Source organism: Salarias fasciatus, chromosome 11 (assembly GCF_902148845.1).
Source record: "Salarias fasciatus chromosome 11, fSalaFa1.1, whole genome shotgun sequence".
NCBI lineage: Eukaryota > Metazoa > Chordata > Actinopteri > Blenniiformes > Blenniidae > Salarias > Salarias fasciatus.
The window spans coordinates 1,279,609-1,307,009 of record NC_043755.1 but is presented as its reverse complement, the minus strand read 5'-3'; the positions used below and the strand labels follow the sequence as shown (position 1 = coordinate 1,307,009).

General features: G+C 42.3%; 3 protein-coding genes across 6 annotated transcripts; 2 read left to right on the top strand and 1 right to left on the bottom strand.

Moving 5' to 3' along the window:
* The first annotated feature begins 200 nt into the window (after nt 1-200).
* Nucleotides 201-9,890, top strand: zbtb32 (zinc finger and BTB domain containing 32). The gene is made up of 5 exons (XM_030102166.1): nt 201-337; nt 2,303-3,307; nt 4,415-4,512; nt 5,711-5,875; nt 9,018-9,890. Exons 2-5 carry the CDS (start codon nt 2,334-2,336, stop codon nt 9,245-9,247), a joined length of 1,467 nt encoding a protein of 488 aa, XP_029958026.1. The 5' UTR covers nt 201-337; nt 2,303-2,333; the 3' UTR covers nt 9,248-9,890.
* A 1,873-nt stretch (nt 9,891-11,763) lies between these two features.
* Nucleotides 11,764-19,532, bottom strand: kcnj20 (potassium inwardly rectifying channel subfamily J member 20). The gene is made up of 3 exons (XM_030102277.1): nt 19,314-19,532; nt 17,662-18,892; nt 11,764-12,125 (listed from the first exon to the last, which is right to left on the bottom strand). Exons 1-3 carry the CDS (start codon nt 19,530-19,532, stop codon nt 11,764-11,766), a joined length of 1,812 nt encoding a protein of 603 aa, XP_029958137.1.
* Nucleotides 13,121-27,339, top strand: igflr1 (IGF-like family receptor 1). Of its 4 annotated transcripts, none has more exons than XM_030102171.1 (8): nt 13,121-13,138; nt 23,347-23,510; nt 23,588-23,780; nt 23,923-23,959; nt 25,037-25,082; nt 25,158-25,256; nt 26,222-26,305; nt 26,641-27,339. In XM_030102171.1, exons 2-8 carry the CDS (start codon nt 23,414-23,416, stop codon nt 26,964-26,966), a joined length of 882 nt encoding a protein of 293 aa, XP_029958031.1. In that variant the 5' UTR covers nt 13,121-13,138; nt 23,347-23,413; the 3' UTR covers nt 26,967-27,339. The 4 variants fall into 4 exon arrangements, with proteins under 4 accessions (XP_029958031.1, XP_029958030.1, XP_029958029.1 ...); XM_030102170.1 differs by lacking the exon at nt 13,121-13,138 and adding an exon at nt 22,983-23,074; XM_030102169.1 differs by lacking the exon at nt 13,121-13,138 and having other exon boundaries at nt 23,106-23,510.
* The last annotated feature ends 62 nt before the right edge of the window (nt 27,340-27,401 follow it).

Below are 27,401 nucleotides of genomic sequence, written 5' to 3'. Positions count from 1 at the left end.
CATCAAAGTCAGTTTGGAAGAAACAAGTACAAAATGTGGGAGTTACCAAATCAACCTGATAAAGCTTTCAGCACGCCTTCAAAATCAAAGAATACTGGTTTACTTGAGAAAAGATGGCATCTTTGATCAAAAGAAGTAAGCCATTTAGCTCCTTCATGAAAACACCAATGAGAGAATGAAGCTCTTTAAAGAGGAGGGACTGCAAAAAACAACGAGGAAATCACCCTGCCCCACAGCATAACCTGTGCCCTGTCAGACATGTCACTTTACAAGTCATTTGGTCGCTATGATGCACTGTGCCTCATCGTTCTCCAGGGAGCACTTTCACTAAACACCGGTAAGTGTCTCATTCACGCACCTTCACGTTTCTTAAGTTCCTGAGACCTAAAACCACAAGCAGATATATTTTCACAAAGCTAGCCTTTGGTGTTTTTGTGCGCTTACTGTCATGTAGTGGAACGACAACCTCGCGCTCTGCAGCTCATCTTCTGTAGCCCACAGAGTCTTTCAAATCGGGCTCCTCTCCTGCGACTCCAGTTCTTCACATGCAAGCTGTGACTGCGAGTTCATGTCCTGTCAGAGGATGTGTAAATCCGACATGCATGCACGGTTTTCCCCTGAGTGAGCACTGAGATTCTACTGTGGCTGAAAGGAGCTCAAACACCTGCTAACTATGTCACCATTCTGCAGCAGTGCATTCATGAGCTCAGCTCCAGCAGGGGGAATTGGTTATTGCATAAGTCAGTTTATTATACATGCGAAGGGTATTTTCAAATGTTGAAAGGTTCTGACAGGGCTAACGAGGACTAAAGTGAAACAACTCACAGCAGCAAGAGCGAAAAAATAAAATCCAGCATAATCTGAATGAATGAACGCAAACAGTTAGTGAGTTAATGGACTTTGGCACACTCTTGTAAAATAATGTCTCAGAAGATCGAAGGTTTACATGTATAAAATGTTAGGTTTTGCACAATTTGAACTGCAGCTAATCGTCCCTGAATATAATGCAGAACATCGCACAAGTCGCACGGCGCTTAAACATCGTCTTGATGCAGCAAATAACAATACTAAAAATTAGTTAAATTTGCAGTTTTTAATATTATTAGAATTTTGTTGTTGTGATCACAATCAAGGTTAAATCAGGAATTCTAAAAGTAATTGCAATTAGATTTAAAAATACAATTGTGATAAATTGGTGCTACTGTATTGTCATATCAGTGTAGTTTTACTGAAGTCTATAAATAAATTTTTGCTTTTATTTTCACGACAACAGATTATCAGTCTCATTTCATTGACGTCTGCAACGTGCCGGTTTCTTATCATCAGTTTTCACTCTTCACCGGAGATATTAACGATGGTGCCGAGGCCTTTTTGAGTTGCCGCGCTAGCGTTGAGTGACGATCGAGACCACCTACACAACACAAATCACCGAACACATGAGAAAGACAACAGCGCACCGCTGCCTGTCGGTCAAATGGTCGCTTTGCGATTTTGGTGTCACGGCGTTTTGAAGGACTATTTTCAAACCACTTTCTGAAACTAAAATCTCTACACGGAGAGAATGAAAGGTTTTTACAGTGAAGAAATAATGTATGAATTTTATTTTTTTAAAAAGGATTCCAGTAAAGGAATGGCTAAATGTCAATATGTTTCATATTTAGTTTTCATTTACGGTCACACACACACATTTCTTCAGAATTTAACCACACACTGTATGTTGATCGGTCTAATTTGGGCGAGTCAGGGTGTGACTGTGTGACGGTAACCCCGCAGACCTCCAGCACTTTCAGCACATCAGCCACCGCGTCGTCACCCAGGCATCAGCTTTAAAATCGCAAATATCTCTGAATAGACTCCACTCACCAATATACGTATTGCACGCCTGCACACTCTTGATTTTGGTGTCTCTTTGCACCCAAATGCTGCATTATTGATGTTTACCTAAACTGCTGTTTACTCGAGCGTACAGTCATTAGTCATAGTTTCACATACTGGTAAGGCTTTGTGGCTTCAGAGACTGTACGTGAGCGCTGAACTTCAAAGCTTTCTCAAAACACAGAACATTTACACATATTAGGATGATGTTAAAATGCAACATGAGATACTGTCTTGATTGGGGAGAGCTTGCTTTCAAATAAAAATCTGAACACACAAAATGTGACGCGAAAATTACATTTTTAAACGGACCAATTCATGAAATGTCTATTTGACCTCCAGATCAGATCCAGATGATGCAGTAACGTATGACCTGTTAACAGCTATCTTCTTTTTGGCGTTTTCTTTTTTTTTATTTTTTCCTCAGACGTTTGAAAACACACACACAAAGTTTAGAAATGATCCGGATCAACAACACCCAATACTTCCACTTCCTGCAGCATGCAAATGTCCTCCGCCGCTCTGGGTCGCTGTGCGACGCCGTCATCTCAGTGAAGAGTCAGATCTTCAGAGCTCACCGGCTGGTGCTGGCCTGTGCCAGCAGAGCGCTGGCGCAGCGCCTGGCCCAGGGCGACGCCGACAGCCCGGTGCACTGCACTCTGGAGTACTTCTCGCCCCACACCTTCCAGCAGGTGCTGGACTTCACCTACACCCAGGCCCTGGACGTGCCGGTGGACGACCTGCGCCTGCTGCTGCGGGCCGCCCAGCTGCTGGAGATGCAGCAGCTGGAGGAGCAGTGCAGGAAGCAGCTGGACACTCTGGACTGCAGGGAGGCGGCGCAGCCAGCCAAAGAGGTCAAAGAAGAACAGGAAAGCACAGAAGAGAGAAACGAAGACGCAGCTCAGGGGGACAAACCCCAAGAGGCGTCTCCGCCGGAGGAGGCAGAGGACATTACCACTGTCACAAAAACACTTTTACTTTCTGATTGTCAGAGGAGCCGCAGCAGCCCTCCGTCCACAGCGAAGAAGTCCAGACTGTCCCCGATGCCGGCGCTGTGCCGAGACAGCGTGATCACCAGGCCGCTGGCCGGCAGCTCGTCCTTCTCGTCTCCCTGGACGTTCTCGGCCCACATGAGGGACTCGGTCAGCACCCTGAGACGGATAACCGAGAACTTCATCTCAGCCCACCCCCTCCAGTACCCCCACCAGGCCTCTGTAGCGAACCCCTTCTCCCTCTCCACCCCCCACGTGTTCCCCCTGCTGGGCTCCCACCTCCAGGGCCCGGTTCAGAGGTACGTGATGGACTGCTCCAGCTTCCATCCGCGCTACAACCAGAACCTCTACGCCGAGTCCAACAAGACCAGCAGCGCGCTCAGGAGGAAGCAGGCCGCTCACCGAGCGTTCACTCCGAGCGCTCAGAGCGACAAGCCGAGGTTAGTCAAAACCTGGATATGACTTTGGAAACTTCAGTTTTTCTGTGGTCTCCTTGTTTATCTGCTCACAGACTCATTTTGAATCCTCTAATTTGCTCAGTTGTTCCTCTGCGACAGCGAGCACCTGACTCACTGCCGTCTGGGCAGACCAACCTCCAGCACTTTCCAGCTACAGCAGTTTCACCTGTTAACCCTTCAGTGCTGGTCGCTTTGACACCTTTCCTCTAGATAAATATCAAATATCCCACAGGCGTCATTAATGATGCGTTCAAATCCATTACACTTTTTAGTTTTATTCATTTTTATTCTTTATTTTTTTTACCATTTGAATAAAAGAAATTACTCTTTGTTGTATTTAATGCTTAAAAATCCTTCTTTCCTGGGTAACAAGACAACATGAAAACCAGACTGACTTGTTTTTAACTGATGCACCAGCCTCTTTTTTTTTTTTTTTTTTTTTTTTTCAAAGTTTAAACATTATATAGCGTTCCAGTACAGTGGCTGAAGGGGAGCCCCCTACATTTCTCCCCTCTTTTGCACAATTTAAGACTTTCCACCCACTGAAACACGCATTGAGTGTTCAGACTCTCTCTGTCTGCACCACAAGAAATTGTCAAAGCAATCAAGAATGGTTGTGGGGAAAAATCATTTCTGTAGTGTTTCCTCCTGTACTGTACAGTGTCACCGGCACTGTAACATTACATGAATATAAAAGAAGAGCCAGTTGAGGGTGTTAAATAATGAAAGGATGTGTGTTGATCACATCCTGATAAATCACATTGCTGCATCTCAAAATAAAAGTTGAATAGAAAATTACATAAATAAAAAAAAGATCAGTTCAAACAACCTTCTTCACACTTCCAATATGTTACACATAAGGTGAAATATTTTATTTAATTTTGCATGTGTGTGTTATCATTTTAGTCTAAAAGGACTATTTTTCAGAAATGTTATAAAACGTCATGAATTAATTTTTTAAAGGCCATAAATATGGAATTTTTTAAAGTGTTTTAAATGCTTTTTGAGAGGAGAAATAACACACAATGAGGTTTTAATCCTTCTTTATTATTAATATATTATTATTGTTATTGTTGAATTCTTCCACAGCGACGCCCGGAGCTCGCCGAGCGTCTCAGACTGCAAGCGCTGCGACACCAGTGCACTTTATGATGCTGCGCGGCCGGAATCAGCCTCCTCGCGATCAGGTGATATTCTAATGACATGGAGCAGGAGCCGTTCTCGCTTTTCATCACTTCCTCTACTGTTATTGCCTTACAGTGAGAGGAAGGCTGCAGAAGAGGTTATCTGGCGTGGGGCTGATTAGTTTAATGAGATAGCATGACGGTTCTCACCGTGACCCCTAACCTCCTGCAGGCTCCAGGCTGCGCTGCGACGCAATGGAAAGTGATAAAGAGAGTTGTGGTTTTGAAAGCATGGTGCAGCAGGAGCCGTACTGTGGTTACTAGATAGAGCTAGATATACATGCAGTACAGTATGTACTGCATCGCAGCGGCGGTTTGTCTTTTCTCCTTAAAAGTTATGTTAGACTGATTAATTCTCTCCTGCTGTGTGTGAGAAAATCAAAAGTCAAAGGGTTTATGTTCAAAGTGTACTTTTCCTTTAATCTGATCTTGAAGATATCTACTTAATGGAACATTATGTTCGGAGTCAGATTGATCTTCTGGACACACACACACACGCACGCACGCACACACTCAGTGAGACACTTATATATGTTCTGGCACATACATTAAATGAGGTTCTATATTGTGCAGCAAACACATCGGTGATGATTCATAAGCGTTGAATTCCCCCCACTACAGCGCTACAGTGCCTTTTCACTTCAGCATCCTGCCAGTGAACGCCACGTTTATACTTCAGAAACCCGAGAAAAAATGTCAAGCGCAGGGGAAAAGCCTCAGTTCAGAGATGCTAACCTCAAAATCACACCTTTGTCCTTCTAAGACAAAGCCGACACACAAGGTGACAGGAAAGGAAGCCTGAGCAGCACGAATACATGCTTTCACAAGCAAATTAAATAATTTCAACAATTCAATGACGCAATGATTTTTTTCAAACTGCTGAGATGTGAAAACAGCACAAAGTGTTGAGTGTGACTCTCGGACAGTGGCTGTTTTTAATCACCTTTGGCTGAACTATGATAGTTTTATTATCATCTAATTATGCCATTAAAATAGTTTTAACTATTATGAAGTATTTCAATATTAAAATACAAGAGTTGAATCATCAAAACAAAATAATGTGTGTGTATCAATGTGGACCACTTTGTTTCCACTTTTGATGTTTAAATTGTGATTTAATGGGTGTGTGAAGAGCTCCAGGGCACTCTGGCAGCCGCAGCATTCACACCTCCACCTGTTGACTCGTGTCTTGTTTTCGCAGGTAAAAGCTGCACAGGATGTCGGCTCTGTGGCAGCAGAGATCCGCTGCAGCCCGAGCCAGAGGCCAGAAGAAACCACAGAGGGGAAAAACCGTACCAGTGTCAACACTGTCCCAAGAAGTTCAGTCTGAAACACCAGCTGGACACACACCACCGCGTTCACACCGGTAAGCACACACACACGGTTTTCAGGGACACTGTGAGAAGGTTCGCTGGAGGTGGTCAGTCTGGGTGGGATTTATTTTAATGATAAAAATATACACTTCTGCTGCGAGACCCCTGGTTGTACACCTCGCAAGATGCTCCCTCAAACCCACTGAAAGAAAGATTTCAAACCATTTTCACAACAGAAGTGTCAAAAAACCGCTTTAGCTCAGGGCAGGGGCTTCACCGGGTTTTCAGGATGGGGGGGGGGGGGGGGGGCACAGGATGTCAGCGGACGCAGCGCACGAGCACAAAACTTCACAACAATTAACAATGACTGAGAAAGCATTCATTCTCATTTCAATTTGTTTTCAATACAGTACAATAACAACACAGGCCTGTGATCATTACTCACAGCTCCGGCCGCCGCTCGGCGTTTCGAGCTCGAGACGATGGAAACATATTTTAATCAGCCCTCTTCATCAAGTGGTGCCGAGTCTAAACCAGCAAGCTGAGAAGATATCGTGACCTTTATCTGGAGTTTGGTTTCACTGAGAACAGCGACAGCAGACCAGGATGTGTGTGGAGAGTCTTCGACCTAAAGCAGCACCTGAATACCAAGAACCGGAGTTCAGAGACTAAACAAAGGATTTTTTTTCAATGAAAGAGTGAGAATACATGATCCAGAAAGCTCAAAGGGTGAATCTCAGAGTCTGTTTTTCATCCACCACTCCAAGAAGACAGAAACTGTGTTGTGAGAAACAGTCTCAGTCCTCTCCCTAATTTAAACTCTTAGTGATGTGAGTGACTGAGATGTGTGTGAGACGAGTTCCATATATTTACTGGATGACTGAAACTGCCAGTTTTCCGCCAATGATTCAAATGTCAGTAAGTGTTGAACCACTTCAGAAAGTTTTGAGCTGTTTTTCCAACAAACTAGCCTCATGAGGACTGTGTCGGTGTTCACGCTGTTCATTTTCTGAAAGTTCTAATAACTTTAACTTGAACTTTTTAAATGCTGTGAAGTGAAAATGTTGTTTCAATAAAACTTAAGCACCTTTGTTTAAGATTCTAGAAATTGTATCGACAGTACTCAAATTTAATTTGGTTAAGTTCATTTCTTAAATATTTAGATTTGAACATTCAAAAAATAGACAATTGTTTTGGTGTTTAAGGTTACAAGTGACAGATTGTGTTTAACTGATGTGAGGAATATGAGGATTCCTTGAAAATTGTTCTCCCTGGTAAGAGGTCCCTGGATCCAAAAAGTTTGAGAACCCTGGTCTATTCTGGCCATTCTATATTGAATATGTTGGGGCTTTTTTGTTGTTTTTTTTTAATTAAAAAAAAAAAAAAAACACCAAAATATTTTGAGGGTTCATGGGGGCTGAGGGCGTCTAGGCCTAATGAAGCCACTGGTTCAGGGGCCACAAACAGCCAGAGCAGTAAAATTGGACCAAATTAACCTTTAAACCTGAACTTTAAACTTGTTGTCTGCACATGAAGAAAATTTAATTTTTTTCACAAAATCAAACAGTTACTGCTGAAAATCACTGCAAACCCAACATGAAGCCAAGTTTAATAAAACCTCCTATAACACAAAACCTCCTACAACTGCTACATCCTGCCTGTATTTCAGACTATAAAATAAGATGCAGTGTGTACGATGGAACGGTGGTAAGCACGGTCACCTCACAGAGCATGGGGGGTTCATAGTGGGTTGTTCCTTGGATATTGTGACACTTTTTTTAAATCTAAAGAAGGGATACATGGACCAGAGGACTGCTCCCATCCACAATAATAGACTCTGAATAGATTACAAATCACAGGAAATTCAAAGACTGCAGTGTAGACCAAGAAACAGTTTAAAAACGACATGGAGAGATCATTTTAGAAATGGTGTAAAGATGAAGGTGTCAGTGAACATATGTGCCACATGCTGTATATTTGCACATGTATATGTATTTATATATGCATGGGTGTATGGTATTCAATATCGTTATATATCATGGGTTCTATTCTCATAGAATAAATTTTTTTTTTCATATTTTGAATAGTATCCGTCTAAATGTCCATCTTAATAATATTATACTATTTTGTATTGACTATATATCATACAGAATATCATAACTTTTTTAAAGATATATATCTAGATTATTCATATCTTTTCAAATAACTGGTCTTAATATAATACTTCTAACATGTTAAAATGAATCAATAATTAAATAAGTGGAAGATAAAAAAGTTCCTAATTATGGAGAAAGGATGGGATTTAAAAATATATACTTATATTTCTTTTAACTCCTTTTCGGACCTGCAAGCAGATTATACTGTTCTACTGTTATTTATTCACTGTTTGCTTCGTGGGATATCCAGAATTACCCCTCAACTCCTTCTACAATACATTTATTTCAGCTCTTTTCAGCGATCTGTGACCGACATTTACTGATTTTGATGCTATTCAATGTGTCTCATTCAACTTTCAGTTGTCCAACTTGAATTTTATGTGAAACTGAAAATGCAGAGCAAAAATTCAGTTTTAATGTCTGTTAAAATGACAGGAGAACGACACCTTTTGCACACAGTATGCTCCCAGGTTTGTGTCTGTCAGTATTTATTGACGGTGGCAGTGGTTAGAATAAAATGTTCACTGTGGTGATTTCTCATTTTAAAGCATTTCTTCTGCTTGGAGGGAGATTTGTGGCCTGGTTATGACGAACACATGAATGATTAAACACTGGAATAAAGTGCTAAAATTATTAGTCATTAAAAAACTGAAAGAATCTGTTTAATACCTGAAAAGTTAAGGCCACTTACTGAAAAACACATTAAGAGATGAGGCACTCTGCAGGAACATATAATGTCAGTCCATAATGAAAGTCAATGTTGTTTTATATTTGTATCATCGTGATTAGACTTAAAATCATAAAAGATAGCCCACTTGTGATCATTTGCATAACAACAAAGAAGATTTTGTGGATTCACTCTAAAGAACGTCAAAACTCACAGCAGGGATCGTTCAGAATTCAAGTGTTTGGCAGTGAACTGCATGAAATATTTACAACGCATAATTACCAAGAGTCAAACGCGAGCGCTGAGTGTGTTTGTCACATCTGAAAATATTGAGATACGTGTTCAAGCGCTCTCTGTTCTGTCTTCTTTCAGGGGAGAAACCCTTCGAGTGCCGCCTCTGCGGCCAGCGCTCCCGGGACTACTCAGCCATGATCAAGCACCTGCGGACTCACGGCGGGGCGGCGCCCTACCAGTGCACGGCGTGCCTGGAGTTCTGCAGCAGCCTGGTCGCCATGCAGAGACACGTCAAGAGCCACCCGGTGCAGGACTTCCCCCCGAACTGGAACATCAGCAGCACCTATTTGTACATTTCCCACATTTGACCCCGAACCTCCAGGACGTCGTCGCTGCCGCGGCCTTCAGGCTGCGTGTGTGTTGTTGTGTATTTGTATTATATTAAACAGAGTTAAACACAAACTCTCCTTGTGAACCCAGAACAACACTTTAGGCTTTAGAGCAGTGCTGTCAAACGCGTTTCAGTTCACCGTCCACATATAGACCGATGGAGGAATAATAATAAACTTTAAAGTTTTACAATAGTCTAAGTGGGTATAGTCTAAGTCTAAGTCTAAGTCTAAATTTCAAGTCAAAGCAGTTAACTGGCTTTAAGTTGCTGATGAATCACAACGCCTGTTAGATATAATGTCTGAAAATGTGAGCCTGACTTGAGCGAGGCGTGATGCGAACATGCTGTGTCTCACGTTAACCCGGTTCCGGCTCAATGTTGCACACTTTGCAAACCTCTGCTCGATACAAAATGAAACTGTTCATTTTCGTATTCAGGTTGATTTTAGAATGCAGCCCTGATTTTAAAAACAAGTGGAAACAGCAGTTGATCATCCATTAAAGTGACGCAGGTATCTTCCCTCTGACTTTCACTATTATTGGCCTGGTTGTGTAAGCTCTCTCTCCGGGGCTGACCTGGGTGAACAGCACCCCCTTCAGGACAAACACTGAAACTTTTTTTTTTTTTTTTTTCCACCCAAAATGCATCACTCTTGGTCAAATGTTGCATTCCTGGAGTGGTTGTTAGTAGCTTATCAAACATAATTCACACCAAAATATTTCAACAATTTAATCAAATGCAAGTCCTCATTTATTCATTAATACACAACAATGAAAATACAGCATATTTTCACACATTCATCAGGTTTCTGTAGCGTTTCATCCCCGACATCCACAGCAGGTTTTCAGTCCATCACAGAGCAAACAGAGAGTCTGTGGATTTAAGAGCCACCATTAATCCTCTGCATGAGGAAACTGATGTTCCCAGAAACAAAAACTCACGAGGAACCTGTTCGTAGAAAGACGACTGAGCCCAGCATCAAACCGGCGACTCCCTCAATGTGAGGCCAGCGTGCTAACCACAACCCCTCAGTAGCCTGTCGTTCAACATTAAGTTACCTCCAGTCAAGATGATATTCTAGATAATCTTTTTTTTTTTTTATCATATAGATACAAATAAATGAAACACGCTTCACTGATCTTCAATCTGAAACAAAGCTCATCAATCTTGTAAATCATTAATTGCTATTTTAACAGAAGATAATAGAGCTGTGGACGTTAATGACAAAAAGCTTTGGAATCAGAGTTTTTTGCTATCCTGTCACACAGAATTACTTTTGATAACACTCACGTGGCTCGCTTCACGTATCAGTGTTTTAAAATCTTTTCATGAGCAGATAGTTCCCTTGTCTCTGCAGCTGTGTCATCCTTTTTCTAAATTTGACATGCCAAATAAGTGATTGTTATTCCATCTGCAGGGAAGTGAAAATGCTGATGTGGTATGAGTTACAGCTGATTTATATATGAAATATGACTTTTAGAGAAGTCAACTTGAATTTCTGCAAAAAAGGGAGATTACTTAAATGAGTCACAGGAGTCCTAGACAATCCTTGCAAAATGACTTTGACATGAAAACAGGCTTCACACAGAGAAGGTGAGGCCAAGGTTAACCACTGACTTGGGCTATGCAGTTAGTGTCTAATGTCAGTGTGATGTCTGCTGTGGCGATTTGACTGCGTATGAAGATCTATCTGGATTTGGCTTCTCTTTGTACTGACATATTTAATAGATGAACGGCACATGCCTTCTCTAGGGCACACATGTTGAAGATCGGCAGAAAAAGTGTACGTGTCAATGATCTCATTCGGGTGCCGTGTCTCAGTGAGTCATAGAAAAGCATCACGCACACACCGCAGACCGCCGAAACTGACCACTGCCTCAACATTCACATGGCATGTTCCCTATTCTGAAATGCCAGTGTCATCTGGAAAAAAAAAAAAAAACAGCCTTTCCAGTCATGAAATATTCTTTGGGTATTGGTCCAATTTCATGTTTAGCGGGCTTAAATGGTGCCATAACTGACTTTAAATTAAAACTTTACTGTTTTTCTCTGTGGTGGTGCGGAGTGTTAATGATGAAAATGTCTACATCTTCACAAAACTAAACAATTACAAGGGAGAAGTGACTACAGATTCAACAAAAAGCCAAAATTCATGATGCGAGTTTAATGATAATTTGTACTTTCTGGTGTAAATTACGGTGAAATGTGCCAAAAAATGTCTCCTATAGCTGTTACACTGCGCATGATTTTAGAAACTCGCCCTGTCGGCATGGCTTTGAGGCTACTGCTAGTTTGCTTTGGTTCATGGCAGCGTCACCGACACCTCAGCTCGGCTCCAGAGTTGTCTTGTGTCTGCTGCTCTAAAGAAATTCGTTTGAAAAAAATTCAAAAATGTTTGTTTTTTCTTTGAAATTTTTGCAATTTGATTTGGCGGGCCGGATTGGAGCCTGTTGCGGGTCGATCTTGGCCCACGTGCCTCATGTTTGACGGGTATTACATGATCTTCTCCGCGCTGTTCTGACTTCCATTCCCCTCAGACGCTCTCTCCTCTTGAATGTTGTCGATGGTGAACCCTCCGCGGCTCGCTGCCTTCCCCCTCTCGTCCTCGGCCGCAGCCTCGGCCCACGTCTCCCAGGACCTGGCGACCTTTTGACCTTGCAGCTGGACATCAGCAAGAGCCATGAGCTGGTTTGCCTGGCTGGCGCTGCAGGTGGGCAGCGGGACCTGGTAGGTGCTGTGGAAGCGCCGCAGGTCCACTCGGAACGAGCCCTTCTCCAGGGTCATGCACGGCTCGAAGCGAGCCCCCCACTCGATCTCGGTTTCAATGTAAGAGGTTTTTGCCTGGCACATCATCCCTGTGTTTGAAAAGACGAGGATATGTCATTGTTTTTTTTTTCAGAACACTGATGAAACAAACTGTAATTGTCATGTATTTATTCGGAAATGCCAGAGTAAACCAGTATTTATTCATTTGCACATGATAGACATTCACTTCCTTCTGTGGGTAAGTTACTTTTAGTTATTCTCATCATAGAGTGCACATTTCTGGGATGTGTACACTTGAAAATGATCCAGCAGATTAATGTAAAATTAAGTCAAATATGGTGATATTTAAATATACAGCAGTAATTACAATACAGAGGCCTTTTTTACATTTCAGTTTTACTCCAAACCAGATTAAATCAATCCTTTTACTCTTATTATACCATAATAATAATAACATTTTTTTAATTTTACATAACTTTTGTTTTTTTTAATGTTTGGAAATGTTTTGAAACTTTAGAAAAAAACTCAGGGATCACATTTGTAAGTATTCACAGCCTTTGGTCGAAACTTTGTTGGTGCATCTTGGGCATCAGCCGCAGCCTCAAGTCTTTTTAAAGACAATGCCATGTTTTTTGATGAGTTTGGTCCATTCCTTGTCGCAGCACCTCTCACGCTCCATCAGGTTGGATGGGAAGTGTTTGGTGCACAGACATTTCCAGATCTGTCCGGAGGAGACCGACCTTTCTCCCCAGATCACTGCTGGCTCCACAAGAGTTCCAGGGATTTCCAGCTTCAGATATGATTGATTGAGGCCATTGTGCTTATTAGAACCTTCACAGCAACTTTCTTCTAAACTCTTCATCAGATTAGAGCCTCGATACAATCCCGGATCTACATCAAGCCCTTTGACTTCCTGCTCGGTTTGTGCTCTGACGCGCTCTGGCCACTGTGAGGCCGCATATAGACGATTCGAGTTTTTTCAAATCAATCCGATCAGATGAATCTGCCACAGCTGGACCCAGTGAAGCTGCAGAGCGTCTGGAGGATGATCAGCAGAGACGAGACGCACCTGAGCTCAAATTAGAGCTTCATGACAATCGCAGTGAATGTTTGTCTGCATGAAAGAAACATTACTGTTACTATTTTACATGTTCTAGCAATGTTTGCTTATTGTTTCATAAGTCTCTAAAGGTTTTACAATCTGCCTTTATAAATGGATTTTATTTGCAGATTTGAGAAAGCATGCAGCAGGCACAGGTGAAATCAAAATTTAACAATAAAAATATAGTGGGAAAATTTGTTTTTCTCATGATCTGACTGAAACACAGAAATTTTCAAATAGCATTATGCATTTTGAATTCACATTAAAAAAAAAAACTGAAATAGTTCATCCCTTATATGCTATAACAATGTTAAAATCTAGAATATATTATCAAAAATTATCCCTTTTTCAAGAGGCCAAAATAGTCACAGATGAAACTGTAAAAATGTTTTATGAGTGTAAAACTAGCCGATGAAACAATTTAATTGTCATTGATATTTTTCATATGATGAATTGAAAAAGCAAACTTCAGGCTCGAACAAATAACTACCACTAAAATAGCCTTTATTTTTAATCACTTTGCATTTAGATGAGATAATTAAAGAGGAATTCCACAGAGTTGCATTTAAACTATGAAATCAAGGAAAAAAGACTCAGATTTGTCTATAATGTGCTTTAAAACAGCTAAAAGCAAGAGTCACACTGTTGCTCACACCGATGCTCTTTCTCAACTGAGGAAAGATACTTTTTTTTTCATTCATGTGGAAATTTTTAAAAGGATTTGTGAAACTTGTGACCACGGTATCACATTCTCCTCAACTTTAGCAACACTTAAGATTTGGAAAGTCACATTTTTTGATTAATAATATGATGTGTCTTAAAACTTAAGACCCCCCCCCCAGCAGATTCAATCAAAGCTGGTTCCTATAAATGTGAGTCATTTTGCGTCGTCGTGATCCTGGTGAACAGCCACTAAACACAAAACACTCCTTCAATTAGTCACTTTTTGGACTATTTCAACATTTTCAGGAGAGGTTTCACAATCGTGAATAAAGGCTGTGAAGTCTCTGAGTTTATACAGACGTTCTTGAGAGGCCATGACAAATATCTGAGAGGTGAAAACCTTAATGTGGCCTCAGCTCAAGAGTCAAGTGCGAAGCAGCACCTGGATGAGACAATGAAGCTTCTCATCCACAGATGATGGAGAGAAGAAAAACAAACTGGGGAGAAAAAAAATTAAATTAAAAAAATAGTACATTTTGCTGACTGTTATCTTGAGAGGTGCACATATTTAGCTTTGCAACTGCATGATAACCACTGGCACAGGAAACATTGTTCAGTGAGAGGAAACAAAGAGTTTCACTTGGCATCTGCAAGTCCTTGAAGCAAATACCTCGCAGTCAGCCAATTCCTCAGCAGGACATTAATCCAAAACAAACCTTGAGGTTGACTTCAAGAAACACAGACTGGAGCCTCTGTGCAGCCAGGGACGTCCCTTTGACCATTTAAATCCTCATGTTTGGAAAAACAATAACATATTAGACATATCTTGGGCGAGACACTGAACCCCTAACTGCTCCCGGTGGACGGCTTGAGCGCCTTGCAAGGGCAGCCGCCTCCACTGGTGTGTGAATGTGTGAATGGGTGAATGTGATAATACAGAGTAAAGTGCTTTGGGCTCTGCCAATGCAGTATAGAAAGAGCAATACGACTGGCGTCTATTTATCAGATTAGGGCCTCGATACAATCCCGGATCTACATCAAACCCTCTGACTTCCTGCTCGGTTTGTGCTCTGACGCGCTCTGGCCACTGTGAGGCCGCATATAGACGAGGCGAGTTTTTTCAAATCAGTCCGATCAGATGAATCTGCCATAGCCAGTGAAGCTGCAGAGCGTCTGGAGGATGATCAGCAGAGACGAGACGCACCTGAGCTCAAATTAGAGCTTCATGACAGCAGTGAGTATTTGTGTGCATGAGAGAAACATTACTGTTACTATTTTACATGTTCTAGCAACGTTTGCTTATTGTTTCGTAAGTCTCTAAAGGATTCAAAAACTGTTTTAATAAATGGATTTTGTTTACAGATGTGAGGAAGCATGCAGCAGGTACAAGTGAAATCAAACAGAAAAAAAATAAAAATACAGTGGGAAAATTTGTTTTTCTTAGGATCTGACTGAAGCAAAGAAAGTTTCATTTATACATTTTGAATTCACATGATTCACATAAAAAACTCACACAAATAGATCATCCCTTATATTTTATTCGTTACCGTTTTACCTTACAAATCACAAAAACCTAGAATATATTATCAAAAATTATCCTTCTTTAAGAGGCCATATTAATCACAAATGAAATTGTAAAAATGTTTTATGAGTGTAAAACTAACGGATGAAACAATTTAATTGTCATTGATATTTTTCATATGATAAATTAAAAAAGCCTCAAACAAATAGCTACCACTAAAATAGCCTTTCTTTATTTCTAATCACTTTGCATTTAGATGAGATAATTAAAGAGGAATTCCACAGAGTTGCATTTAAACTATGAAATCAAGGAAAAAAGACTCAGATATGTCTCTAATGTGCTTTAAAACAGCTAAAAGCAAGAGTCACACTGTTGCACACCGACGCTCTTTCTCAACTGAGGAAAGATGTTTTTTCATGCATGTTGAAATTTTTAAAAGGATTTTTGAAACTTGTGACCACGGTACCACATTCTCCTCAACTTAAGTAACACTTACTATTAGGAAAGTCACATTTTTTGATTATTAATATGATGTGTCTTAAAACTTAAGGAAAAAAAACTATAGATTCAATCAAAACTGGTTCCTATGAATCTGAGTCATTTTGCATCGTCATCATCTGGGTGAACAGCCACTAAACACAAAACACTCCTTCAATTAGTCTTTTTTTTTTGGACTATTTCAACATTTCCAGGAGAGGTTTGACAATCATAAGGCTGTAAAATCTCTGACTTTATACAGAAGTTCTTGTGAGGCGGAGGTGAAAACCTTAATGCGGCCTCAGCTCAAGAGTCAAGTGTGAAGCAGCACCTGGATGAGACAATGAAGCTTCTCATCCACAGATGATGGAGAGAAGAAAAACAAACTGGGGAGAAAAAAATCAAATTAAAAAAATAGTACATTTTGCTGACTGTTATCTTGAGAGGTGCACATATTTAGCCTCGCACCTGCATGATAACCACTGGCACAGGAAACATTGTTCAGTGAGAGGAAACAAAGAGTTTCACTTGGCATCTGCAAGTCCTTGAAGCAAATACCTTGCAGTCAGTTAACAAAAAAAAAAAAACAAAAACAAAAAAAAAACCCACCATGGCTAATTCCTCAGCAGGAAATTAATCCAAAACAAACCTTAAAGTCTACTTCAAGAAACACACACTGGAGCGCCTCTGTGCAGCCAGTAATGTCCATTCAACAGTTGAAATCCTCATGTTTGAAAGTTGACAACATATTAGACGTAAACATTTTCTACACCGAGAACTCAGTTTTGAAGTAGGTGTCAAAGTGTGTTTCCTGGCTGTGGTGTCTGTGGTATCTATACCCATCTCAGTGCACAGATGCCCAACATTTTCCACATGCAAAAACTGCTGCTGCACATTGAAACAGGGAGGGTTTTTTTCCCTGCGATCAGCATTTCACAGATAGATAAGGACAAACTAGGGAGGTGTTGGGAAAAACTCACAAAAAAGGAAAAATGATTCTTCGCTGCCTGTCAGAAGGTAGTTTCCCAAAAAGCTGAGCATATTCATCATTTAAAGGATATTATATTGGGTTCATTTAGGAAATGTCAAAATTTTCATGTATAGTCTTGAAATTTTGATCACTTTCAGAGACTGTGTGGTGAGAAAAACAAATCGATCTAATCAAAATACATCCTCCAAAAAAGGTGGACATGCTAATTTATTATGTCTTTTATGAACGTGCAACAAACAAGCAACTTAACTGAACTGGTTTCAAATGACTGCACGAGAAACATCCTGTTTTTCTCTGACTTACTTGCTTCAGGAATGGCAATGAGGATGGTGTTGCCCTTTTTGCAGTGAAATAGAGAAGCCTCTATTCCCTGGTCAGTAGTTTCAGTTTCTTCATGACAGCAGCTATAAATGGTTTTCAAGTCACAGAATAACCACACATACCTCACAGCTTACACCAGCACCAGCACCACCACGGGTCAGTTTAATGGTTTCTTCCAATCAACACCCACGGATACAAATGAAAGACTGAAAAGAAAACTTTTTATAGGCACTGAAAATGCAACTTGAAAGTTGTTTTCCTGTAAACCAACATCGTTTTTAATTGCGGAAATACAAAACGCTTCTGCGATGGAAACGCAGGAAACATTGTGTAAACTGAGTCTTAACGTCTTCATAGTCAAACCATCGGGATGCAAATAGAACCAATAATCCTGACATTTTCATAAACACCTTCAGCAAACTTTAAGTTGGTGAGCATGGAAATAAAATCAAAGATGACTTTCAGTGCCAGTGTTGGTGCTTTTATCGTAAATGCGAACATTTTTTTCACGAGTTACAACAACTACCGCTGCTACTATCGACTGCTCACCTGTAGCTTCAACAATTCCTTCCAAGATGACGATGATCTCAAACTGTTGCCTCTTGAGCTGCTCGGGGCCGAGCTCCCACAGCGGACTGCTGGAATCAATGTTGTGCTGAATCACTTGAGGCTCCACCAGAAACAGCCTGTCTGATCCACTTTCATAACCCAGGTTAATCTCCGTCTGTTCGAGAGGCAGGAATTCGCCTTCGGCCGTTTGGCGGGACTTGATCAGCTTCGCGCGGACCTTGGCGTCCACCATGTGGCTTTCTCGCAGGTCTCCCAGGCGAAACATCAAGCACAGCTGGTCGTCGCGGTTCGCAATCACGCAAGTGCGGCTGAACAGAAGCGTCTCGGCCCGCTTCTTCGGCCGGGAGATCTTCACGAACATGCAGCCCACCATGAGCGCGTCTATCATGGACCCCACGATGCACTGCATCATGACCAGCAGCACGCCCTCGCGGCAGGCGGGGGACACGGTGCGCGATCCATAGCCGATGGTGCGCTGGGTCTCCACGGAGAAGAGCAAAGCCGAAATGAAGCCATCTATGCCCAAGTAGCAGGGCCCTTGGTCTAAGAGGTGACTCTCGGAGGCGCCGAGAGGTCGATCCTGTCCCAGGTCACCTCTGACGTAGGCGCTGACAAAGTAGAGGCCGGCAAACAAGAACCAGGTAGTGATGTAGCACATCATGAAAACAAACAGAAACCAGCGGTACTGCAGGTCCACGAAGGAGGTGAAAATATCGGAAAGGAAACGTCCCCTCTCAGAAATGTGACCCAGGTTCACCCGGCATTTCCCGTCTTTGGAGACGTAGCGGAGCTGTTCTCTGGTTTCGGGTGTGAGGGTCGGGGTTTGGTGGCTCTCACTCTCCAGGAGTTTACTCCGCGCTTTAGCAAGTCTCTCCAGCTCCCGGGCCGGACTGGACGCGCTGCTGTGCGCGGGTGAGAGCGGGCAGCTTTGGAGAGGACTGCTGCTGATGGCACGAAGGGGACTGGCCATGTTGGGCACGCTGAGGGCGTGGCGAGGATACCGTGAAACGCCACTGCCGTCTCTCAGGGAGCAGCGACGCAAAAAGGCTTCCTCAGTGTCTGTGAGGGAAAGAGGGGAAGGGGCGAGCAGACAAACGTTGCCCTTGTAAGGAATGTCGTTAGTGCTTTTGTGGCGTCGCTTGGATGTTGCAAGCTCTGGAAGAGTACCTGGCATGATGTCGGGAAGTGGGAGGCCTCCGTCCGGGTCCATCTGGTAGAAGGAAAACACAAGAACCAGATAGAGATGTAAAGCCGCTCAGCACAACCTTGATCATTGTCAAGATTATTGTAACACACTTCGAGATTAGAGTTCAGTGAGTCCAGACTTAATTGCTTGATGACAGTTTTTTGTATAATACATGGTTGATCTCATGTTCTCAACCTGGACTGGAACATTAAAATCAATTGTTGTGAGGGTTGTCGCCTCTGTTTACAATGGAGAAAATTTGGATCCCTCAAGAAAAAGGTCTGGAACCACTGACCTTGAGGAAAGTCAGACTTCGTTTTGTCAAAGAATTTTAATTTTCTGTTCACAAAAGACAAAGAAACAGCCTGGCAAGTGTAGTGAGCTCTCGATAATATGGACAAAATCAGCAGAGTCACATCTCTTACGATACAACTCACTGTCGTACATTTATCAGGTGGCTTTCACACTGGATGCTCCCCTCCGAAGGTGCGGAACGGACGACCATGATGGATTTCGGTTGACAGGGCATGGATGTTCGCCGACCTATTGTCCCATCCTGAGTAGTCCCCCGAGGCACTGCTGATCCTACACTCACTGCAATCCCACTGGATCTGGAGCATCCTTTGGTTTCGATGGCAGAGTCTCTTCTTGCCCCAGAAAACATGATAAAGCAAGGCGAAGGCAGAAAACTACCAGCAGAGGTTGGGACCACTTGGATGTCAGGACTCTTCCATTGATTTAGAACCTATGAACATATAAAAAGTGTTAGTGCACAAAACTTAATATCTTCCAAAAACCCTGTCAGAGATCATTTACATGTGCTCTGTCAAAGGATCACCAAAGTAAAATAATCTGAAATAAGCTCTCTTCTTTACAAATTAATTATTACAAACAGCGGTGAAAGCCACGGTAATGGTGAGTGAACTTCTTCAAAAAACAGATATATTTCAAATAAAATCAACAAACCTGAGGCAGTGCTGCATCCAAGACACAAGTCCATCCCCGACTAGCAGTACTTGCAGCTTGCCAACTTTAAGTGACACTGAGCAGGTAACACACGGTCGAGGGGAAATCCTCTCCAGCTGGAGATAAGCTCCATCATCCTGCTGCTTCAGCAGTACTGCCCCTGCATCCTGTGGAGGGGGAGGCGGCTCAGCTCCTCTCCTCCCATACAATGAATGCACAGGTCAAAGCGCTCAGGTTAGCATTATGAACCTATTAATATACACAAACCTCTGTTTAGCACATGAAGGTAGAGTCGCTATTACAACACAAATGTGAGGATACCTCATTCACTCATTTACGTTGTGTAAAAGCACACAGATGAAAGGTTGGATCCAAAGGGGATGAGTAAGGTCAAATCTATTCAAGCTGCACAGAGGGAAGTTCAACATTTGCAAGAGAACAAAGACGTTAAAAATTGTTGCTGGTGAGTTTTCAATTCATATGTTAGTGGATTGTATTCTGCCTTCAGATTGCAGTCGTTTCCATTTCATTGCACGATAACAGTAGAGAAGTCCAGGGTTTTTGGCATACACCCATTTATTTTTCAGTCAGCATTGCATGCACCCATTAGCTGTCCCTGATGCACCATTCAGCAGGATCTACTGGCCAGATTGCCATCTGCCCCTAACTGCCTGGCACTCATTCACTTTCGCTGATTTGGTGTATCTGATGTTCGCCTCATTTGAATAAATTTTCTGTAACACCAACAAACTCATGTTAACATAATATGATAATAATGACACAATGTCGTCCATGCTCTCTGTTGCAAATGAGCTTTTGTCAAAGTGTTGTCTTGACACTGTCATTCCATATTCCAGAAGAAATAGTTCACTATTGCCGTGTTGTCTCTCACTAGTCTCATTAATCTGAAGGCCAGTATTAGTTCAGCAATAATCCTGCCGAGATCACACAGCATCAATTATGTGAAAATAAATAGACTTACATGCCACTGTTTCTAAATAGTGGCCTTTAAAAAGAGGGCAAAAAAGTGACAATGTATGTCCAAATGTTCTCCAAACTGTCAGTGCAATTTAGAAACTGCAAGAGGAACATCTAAAAAGAGGAAAAGGTCTGATTTTTACTCTGAGTCCAAGTTCAACTGGGTTCGCAGAGTTGAAAAACAGCAGTGACCAGACCGCAGTGCAATAACCAAAAGAACACGATCATGAATGGAGAATGAAACTCTTGACAGAAAGACAAAGGCTGAATATTTATTTCCCCTCCTATTATGTTCATTTGTCAGGAACAGCAGTGATGTTCCCTGGTCAGTTTGACCCGGTGCATGTTTAACCGTCCAAAAGATGACTGAAGCCAAAAAAATCCTAACAAGCTTTGTTATTCCTTCATTACAAACTATTCTATCACTATTTAGTGCAGTGGTCTTCTTTACCTCTTACAGGTTCAATTAGGATAATTCGCTTTTTTCTAAAAATATACATGTTTAAACATGTTTTTTAATTGTGTCACCACTTTATTACTTTTGAAAGACCAACATATCAAACAATAGTTTTAGATGATGTTGAAACATAACATTTGAATTTTGCCTTGATTCTTCTCCGGGGCTCCTCCGACTGGATTTCCAGTGTAAACCTGCATGTTCAATGTATAGCTGGTGTCTGGATAAAACACCTCAGTCCCAGATTAGTCCAGATCCAGAATGATTTTGAACTAAACTTAACTAAACTAAACTAAACTAAACTAAACCAAACTAAACTAAACTAAACTAAACTAAACTAAACTAAACTAAACCAAATTAAACCAAACCAAATTAAACTAAACTAAACTATCTAAACTATACTAACTAAATACTAGTTTAAATACTAAACTATTCACAAAGCTGCCCTAGGAGCTAGAATGCTGTGGGAAGTACGGTGCACTGAGCCCTATCCTCTAATGTCTGAATGTTATTCCCTTTAGTCCGTTCATTGCTTTTCACCTGTTGTCCCCCCCTTCGAGGGGAGTCTTCTCCAGTTTCAGTTGCTGACTCCACTATCACGAGGGCCTACGAACAAGCTCCGTCCGGACCGGGAGGACACTCCTGTTGGTCCTGCACGCGGACTGGCTTCAGTTCTACTTCTGGGATCCGTAGTTCCTGTGCTGGACCGTCCAACGGACTGTACTCAACATAGTCCGAGGCTTTACTTCTTATTGTCTCATGCTAGCTGTTGCCAAAGCTGTCCGTCCCTGGGAGTGGGATCCCTCCATACTGTGGTTCTCCACAAGATTTCTTCTTTTCCCACTGGGTTTTTGGAGTTTTTTTCTTGCCGGATGTGAGGGTCTAAGGCGGTGATTGCTTCGTTTTGTCTCGTTACTGTGAATTTGACATATTATTATGCTTATTCACTGTTTTTATTTTTACCAATCAATGTAACATCTTGAAGCCCTCTGAGGCAACTGTTGTTGTGATACTGGGCTATACAAAAATAAATTGATTGATTGATTGATTGATTGATTGATTGATTGATTGATTTTCTGTATTGAATTAAGCATGACCAGCTCAAAAGCTGACCTGATGTCTGTCACACGAGTCACTGCCATCGTAGTGGGCCCTGGCACTGTCTTTATGATTCCTGCAGACTGATGCATATTTGGGGATGAGGAGGACCACTGTATTTCACCATTTTTTGACATGAATGTCTTGCTTGGGGGTATAGGAATATCTCTAGGAATATCTATAGGAACATCTCCCTCATGTGGTTCAAAATCAGAATCATTACAATCAGAATTTAGCTCAAGATAGTCTTCATCTTCCACTGAACGTGGGTGGAAGTTTCCTGTGAGAACATAAATGGTTCTTGTCAAAAGTCATAACACCTGCGTGTGTGTGTGTCTGTGTGTGTATTTGTGGTGAAATATGTTTCACAGCTGTAATGCAAATAAAGAAATAATCTGGCATTTTTGACACCCTTTTACCTCCAGTCTGACTGCTGGGTCAAACTGACCCAAACAGTATCTCTGTCATATAAACAAGCAGGGGGTGGTTGCAAATATGTGAAATGACCCATTTTCATTTTCTATGTTGATCACACTAATTAAGGCAAGCAGAATAAGTTTCATACTGAAAAATTTTTTTTTTTAATATTTTTCCTAGATCTTCAAACTTTAAAACGCACCCGGAACATAATGAGCAATTTAAACAACTCACCACAAAATGAGGGGTGGAAAAATGTGAGGGAAACAAAGCCAACACTTTGCCAGAAGGTAAATACTGAGGTGCTGAGGTGGACGATGGAAAATTTTCAGAGTAGCATAAAAAGGAGTAGCCAGTCTGAGGAAAAGGAAAAGGAAAGAACTCTCCCCCACACACTCTGTGTACCAAATTCTAACGAACTGCAGAAACTCCACCAGCACTGGTTCCTCTTTTTTTTTTTTTTATATATATATATACAAAGATATTCTGCTTTTAAAAGGCTTCACACTCCACTGCGCCGCCTTCTCAACTAGACATCACTTATATATTTTTTTCCTTTAAGTCAGGGGTGGAACTCTGCTCTCTACTGTGACTCTTTCGTGACTCTTGAGCGCAGTTTGTTGACAATAATGGCGCACTCTGTCAAATGTGGAGGCGACCTGACCACGCGCTGGGACAAGACGCAGGGACGCTGCGTTTTATGCAGAACCACACCTGTACCGCCAGGTAGGTCAACACGCGTCCTATTATTCTATCATGTCCCGTCAGGTTCGAATATATTCCGTTATGTTTTATGATCGCAGGAAAGGGGGTGACTCCGAACTGTGGCTACGATGATGATGGAGGTCGACACGAGTCAACGACCTCACCGTGCAAAGGTGGCACTTTCAACGACGGAAAGAGCCTCTTGTGTCGGGACTGCACGCGGTGCCCGGCGGGACAAAACGCGGCGAGAAACTGCAGCCTGACCGCGGACACCGTGTGCGCTGCGCCCAGGTGAGAGACTACAAAGTCGGGGGGAAACTGTTGCCGCGGCGCAAAACAGCAGCGCCCACGTTAGTTTGAGTGTATTTTTTTTACTCGTGTAAACTCTTTCTGTCTTTAAAATGTCAGGAGTTGTTTTTCATCTTTTCCACAGGACCAGTTCGCCCACAGTCCCCGACAGATTGAGTGAGGTGAGCGGTCCCTGAACGCACCCCTTAAAATAGTTTTCTTTTCTCTCACATTTTTCCAGCCATCCTTTTTCAATAATCATAATAGTAATAATAATAATAATAATAATAATAATAATAATAATAATAATAATAATAATAGAGCAGACATCATAGAAAAATATTGAAAAAATAAATTGTACACATTTCTTTTTTCCCCTGATATGGAGACATCATTCTCTCTTTAGTCCATCAGACTGTACAGTTCATCACTGAGTGGTCAGTGGGGGTTGCAGTCACTGAGGCTTTGGAATGTCTGACTGTGCCGGATGTAGTTTGACCACAGCTGTTTTTTGTACTGCCTGTTTGAAATACTTGAGGTCACTTAAGGCCTTGAAATGTGTAACTACAACATACTGACTTTTAATGCATTCAGTATTTCTATAGACTTTAAAATTAGAAATGCTTTGGGTGCTAATCTTTATCTATCTATCTATCTATCTATCTATCTATCGATCCATCTATCCATGCCACTCTATCACCCTTGTCTTTGTGGGAAGACCCAGAACTACCTAGAGAAAACTCACGCTGAACAAAAACATACAAACTCCACACATGAGTTCTTTCAAGCACTCAAACAAGGGAGATTCTTGCTGTGAGGTGAAAGTGCAAGCCACTACGCTACAGTATAGTGATTGAAGGAATGAAAGATCATTACTGACATACACTTGGCTTGTCATTATCAACCCAGACACAATATATGTAACCATTTTCTAAGGAATGGCAGCCTTGCTTTTAGAGTGAGTCACTGAGTTTCCTGTGTTAGAAGTGACTCCATCACAAGTCTAAATTTAAGCAGAAAGCAAACACACTTTTCAAACTTCCCCAGTTCACTGTTTGAGTCAGTCGATTCTGAATTCTTCTGATTACACTTTGCCAGTTTAATCCAAAAGTCGCCTCCTTATCGGTTTACATCTCTTCAAAGTCATTCAAGTTAGAGGATTGACTGAAAGCATCTAATGAAAACACAGCATAGCATGAATTCAAAGCAGGAGGATCATTTCACAGGAACTTGACTGCGTACTTTTCCTCCCACCTCAGAAACCTCAACCACACAGCATACCTTCACCTCATCTGCCAGTCATTTGTAAGTGAAACACTCTCCTCATTACCTGACAGGTACATTTATTTTGTTGCCTAACTTTTTCACCTCTTTCTGCAGGGACTGTATCATCAGTTGTCGTGGTGTGCATCGTGCTCGCTGCCCTGGGTTTTTACATGAGGAGAAGAAGAGGTACTGAAAGCGTGAAACAAAAGACGAGTAAGCCAGTCATGGTTCACCTCTTTATTGGACAAGATACTGTGACTTGTGCATCACACTGGTATTTTTTCCTCATCATCACCATGGGAAAATGAATAAATAAATAAATAAAGCAGCTCCACATTGCTCTGCTCGCTGCAGATGGATCAAGACGGGAGGCTTGGGAGTGACAGTTCACTGCTGCTAATGACGTCCCACAGGGAGGGCAGGTAGATGGGGTGGGGCGGACCCAGCGCAGAGCCCTGGGGGACGCCACAGGTGACATCGTGGGTGTGAGATCCGTTCGGTTCTGCCGGTCAAAAATGAAGTAAACCAGTTCTGCAGAAGGAGGATGTTGTGGTCGGAATGTATCAAACGCAGCTGTTAGGTCAGAAAGGTTGTTGCTTTTAAGGCGGTTGTGCTGCAGCTGTTCTTTTTCTTTTTTCTTTTACCCCCCGAGAAGGCTGGATATGGGCCAGGAGTTGGAGAGCACTTGAGAATCCAGGGTAGGTTTAGTCAGAAGTGGTCTGGTGATGGCAGTTTTTAATCCAGATGGGATACGGCCAGCCAGAGGGGGAGTGGTTCATGACCTAGGTGATCATGATGGGTGGAGAGGTGGAAGAGACGTGGGCCTGAAGGGAAGAGGCGCAGGCCACAGTTGGACGGCCTCATTTTTCTGATGACATCCTCCAGCCTCGTCCTGTGTGGCGTCGGAGGAGGAGCAGAGGGGCTGGACGACCTCAGACAGTGAGTCTGCAGTTGGGGGAGGGCCGACGGTAGTGCTGGAGAGATCTGAGCGGATGTTATGAACTTTCTGTGTGGAAAAAAAGTGTCCAACAAAGAGTTAACTGGTGGGGCACAAATGTGTGGGCGGAGCTTTTAGAGAGATAAATACATGACTTCCTCCCAGGCTGTAATTTCACTGCAGTTAATCTGTAATTTTCAGAGTGACACTTGGGAATAACGAGCTTGTCCGAACTGTCCAGGTTGGCGCACAGCTGGGAGTTTCAACAGAAGACCGTCGTACGTCAACGCAGCCTTCAGGAACAGTGATGTGGAGGAAATCCTCAGTGAGTAAAAACAACTCTCCTCTCGTCGTTCAGCTGGTGGCTCGGTTCAGGTGGTCAGGATCACTGCTCAGATGTCGAAATGTGTCAACTTTAAAGTTATTCTGCTCATGTTGTTTTATGTTTCTTTCTACATATGTCTTTTTAATTGAAATGACTTAATTTTTGAGTTCCAGCTACATGTGACCAAACGTTTCATTGTCTTCTGGTCTCAATATTGTTTGTAATGGATTCTCAGTGCAGCTCTGTAAGCTCACAGTCATACTTGGAAAGTTTGAGGATCTTGCATGATTTCCTGTCTGTCAGTCTCTAATGCCGAGTGTGTCTTTCACACACAGACGCCGCCATCCTGTCAGCGCCTTTGCAGACAGTGTTGGACAATCTGGATGTTTTGGAGGAGCTGGTGATCTTGTTGGACCCCGAGAGCCGGGGAATAAAGAACACCAAGCACCTGGCCTCCCTGTGCTCCTTCCCGTCCACCTGGATCACGTACACCTACTCCATGAAGGAGAGCAAGAGCCCCCTGAGAGCCGTGCTGGAGGGGGTGACCAGCAGGAACCCCGACTGGACGGTGGATCACCTCGTGAGGCTGCTCAAACAGATGGAGCGCAACGACGCCATCGCCGCTCTGGCCAAGCTGAGAGTGACCGACACCAACATCTGATGGACACGTCTTGCAGGGTCGTTAATGAGTTGTTAGCAGTTCGAATCCATGTTGGGCTCGAGAGCCTTTCTTTTTTTGTTTTTTTAAAGAGTTTGCATGTTCTCCCTGTGCACGATGGGGTTTCTTTCCCCTTCTGGTTTCCTGCCTCGGGTGGGAGACCCACAACCTTGTCAAGATTTCATGAAGGAGAAATACTGAAAGCAGCTTGTGTGTAATGAAAAGCAAAATATGCACAAAAATGTAATCATTCATCATGGCTATATGGAAGTACGCAGTACCTGATTACATGGAATCCTCCTCGATTTGCACTGTATGTATTACTGAGCTTCTTTCTTTTCTTTTTTTTAATTAAATTTCTACATTACCAAACTTCCCTAATCTCCTGTGATTGTTTCTAGTCATCCTCTCCTCGATGATTCACTCAGTCAGGGTCAG

Bases quoted from the DNA above. Each gene is read 5' to 3' on its own strand.
- igflr1 (XM_030102171.1), top strand. From the start codon at position 23,414: ATGGCGCACTCTGTCAAATGTGGAGGCGACCTGACCACGCGCTGGGAC. The intron at 23,511-23,587 runs GTAGGTCAACAC...TTATGATCGCAG, and splicing joins AACCACACCTGTACCGCCAG to GAAAGGGGGTGACTCCGAAC. The intron at 23,781-23,922 runs GTGAGAGACTAC...TCTTTTCCACAG, and splicing joins ACCGTGTGCGCTGCGCCCAG to GACCAGTTCGCCCACAGTCC.
- zbtb32 (XM_030102166.1), top strand. From the start codon at position 2,334: ATGATCCGGATCAACAACACCCAATACTTCCACTTCCTGCAGCATGCA. The intron at 4,513-5,710 runs GTGATATTCTAA...TTGTTTTCGCAG, and splicing joins ATCAGCCTCCTCGCGATCAG to GTAAAAGCTGCACAGGATGT. The intron at 5,876-9,017 runs GTAAGCACACAC...GTCTTCTTTCAG, and splicing joins ACACCACCGCGTTCACACCG to GGGAGAAACCCTTCGAGTGC.
- kcnj20 (XM_030102277.1), bottom strand. From the start codon at position 19,532: ATGTTTTCTGGGGCAAGAAGAGACTCTGCCATCGAAACCAAAGGATGC. The intron at 18,893-19,313 runs GTACGACAGTGA...TCCTTCTACCAG, and splicing joins GTGAAAGCCACCTGATAAAT to ATGGACCCGGACGGAGGCCT. The intron at 12,126-17,661 runs GTGAGCAGTCGA...TTTCAAACACAG, and splicing joins AGGAATTGTTGAAGCTACAG to GGATGATGTGCCAGGCAAAA.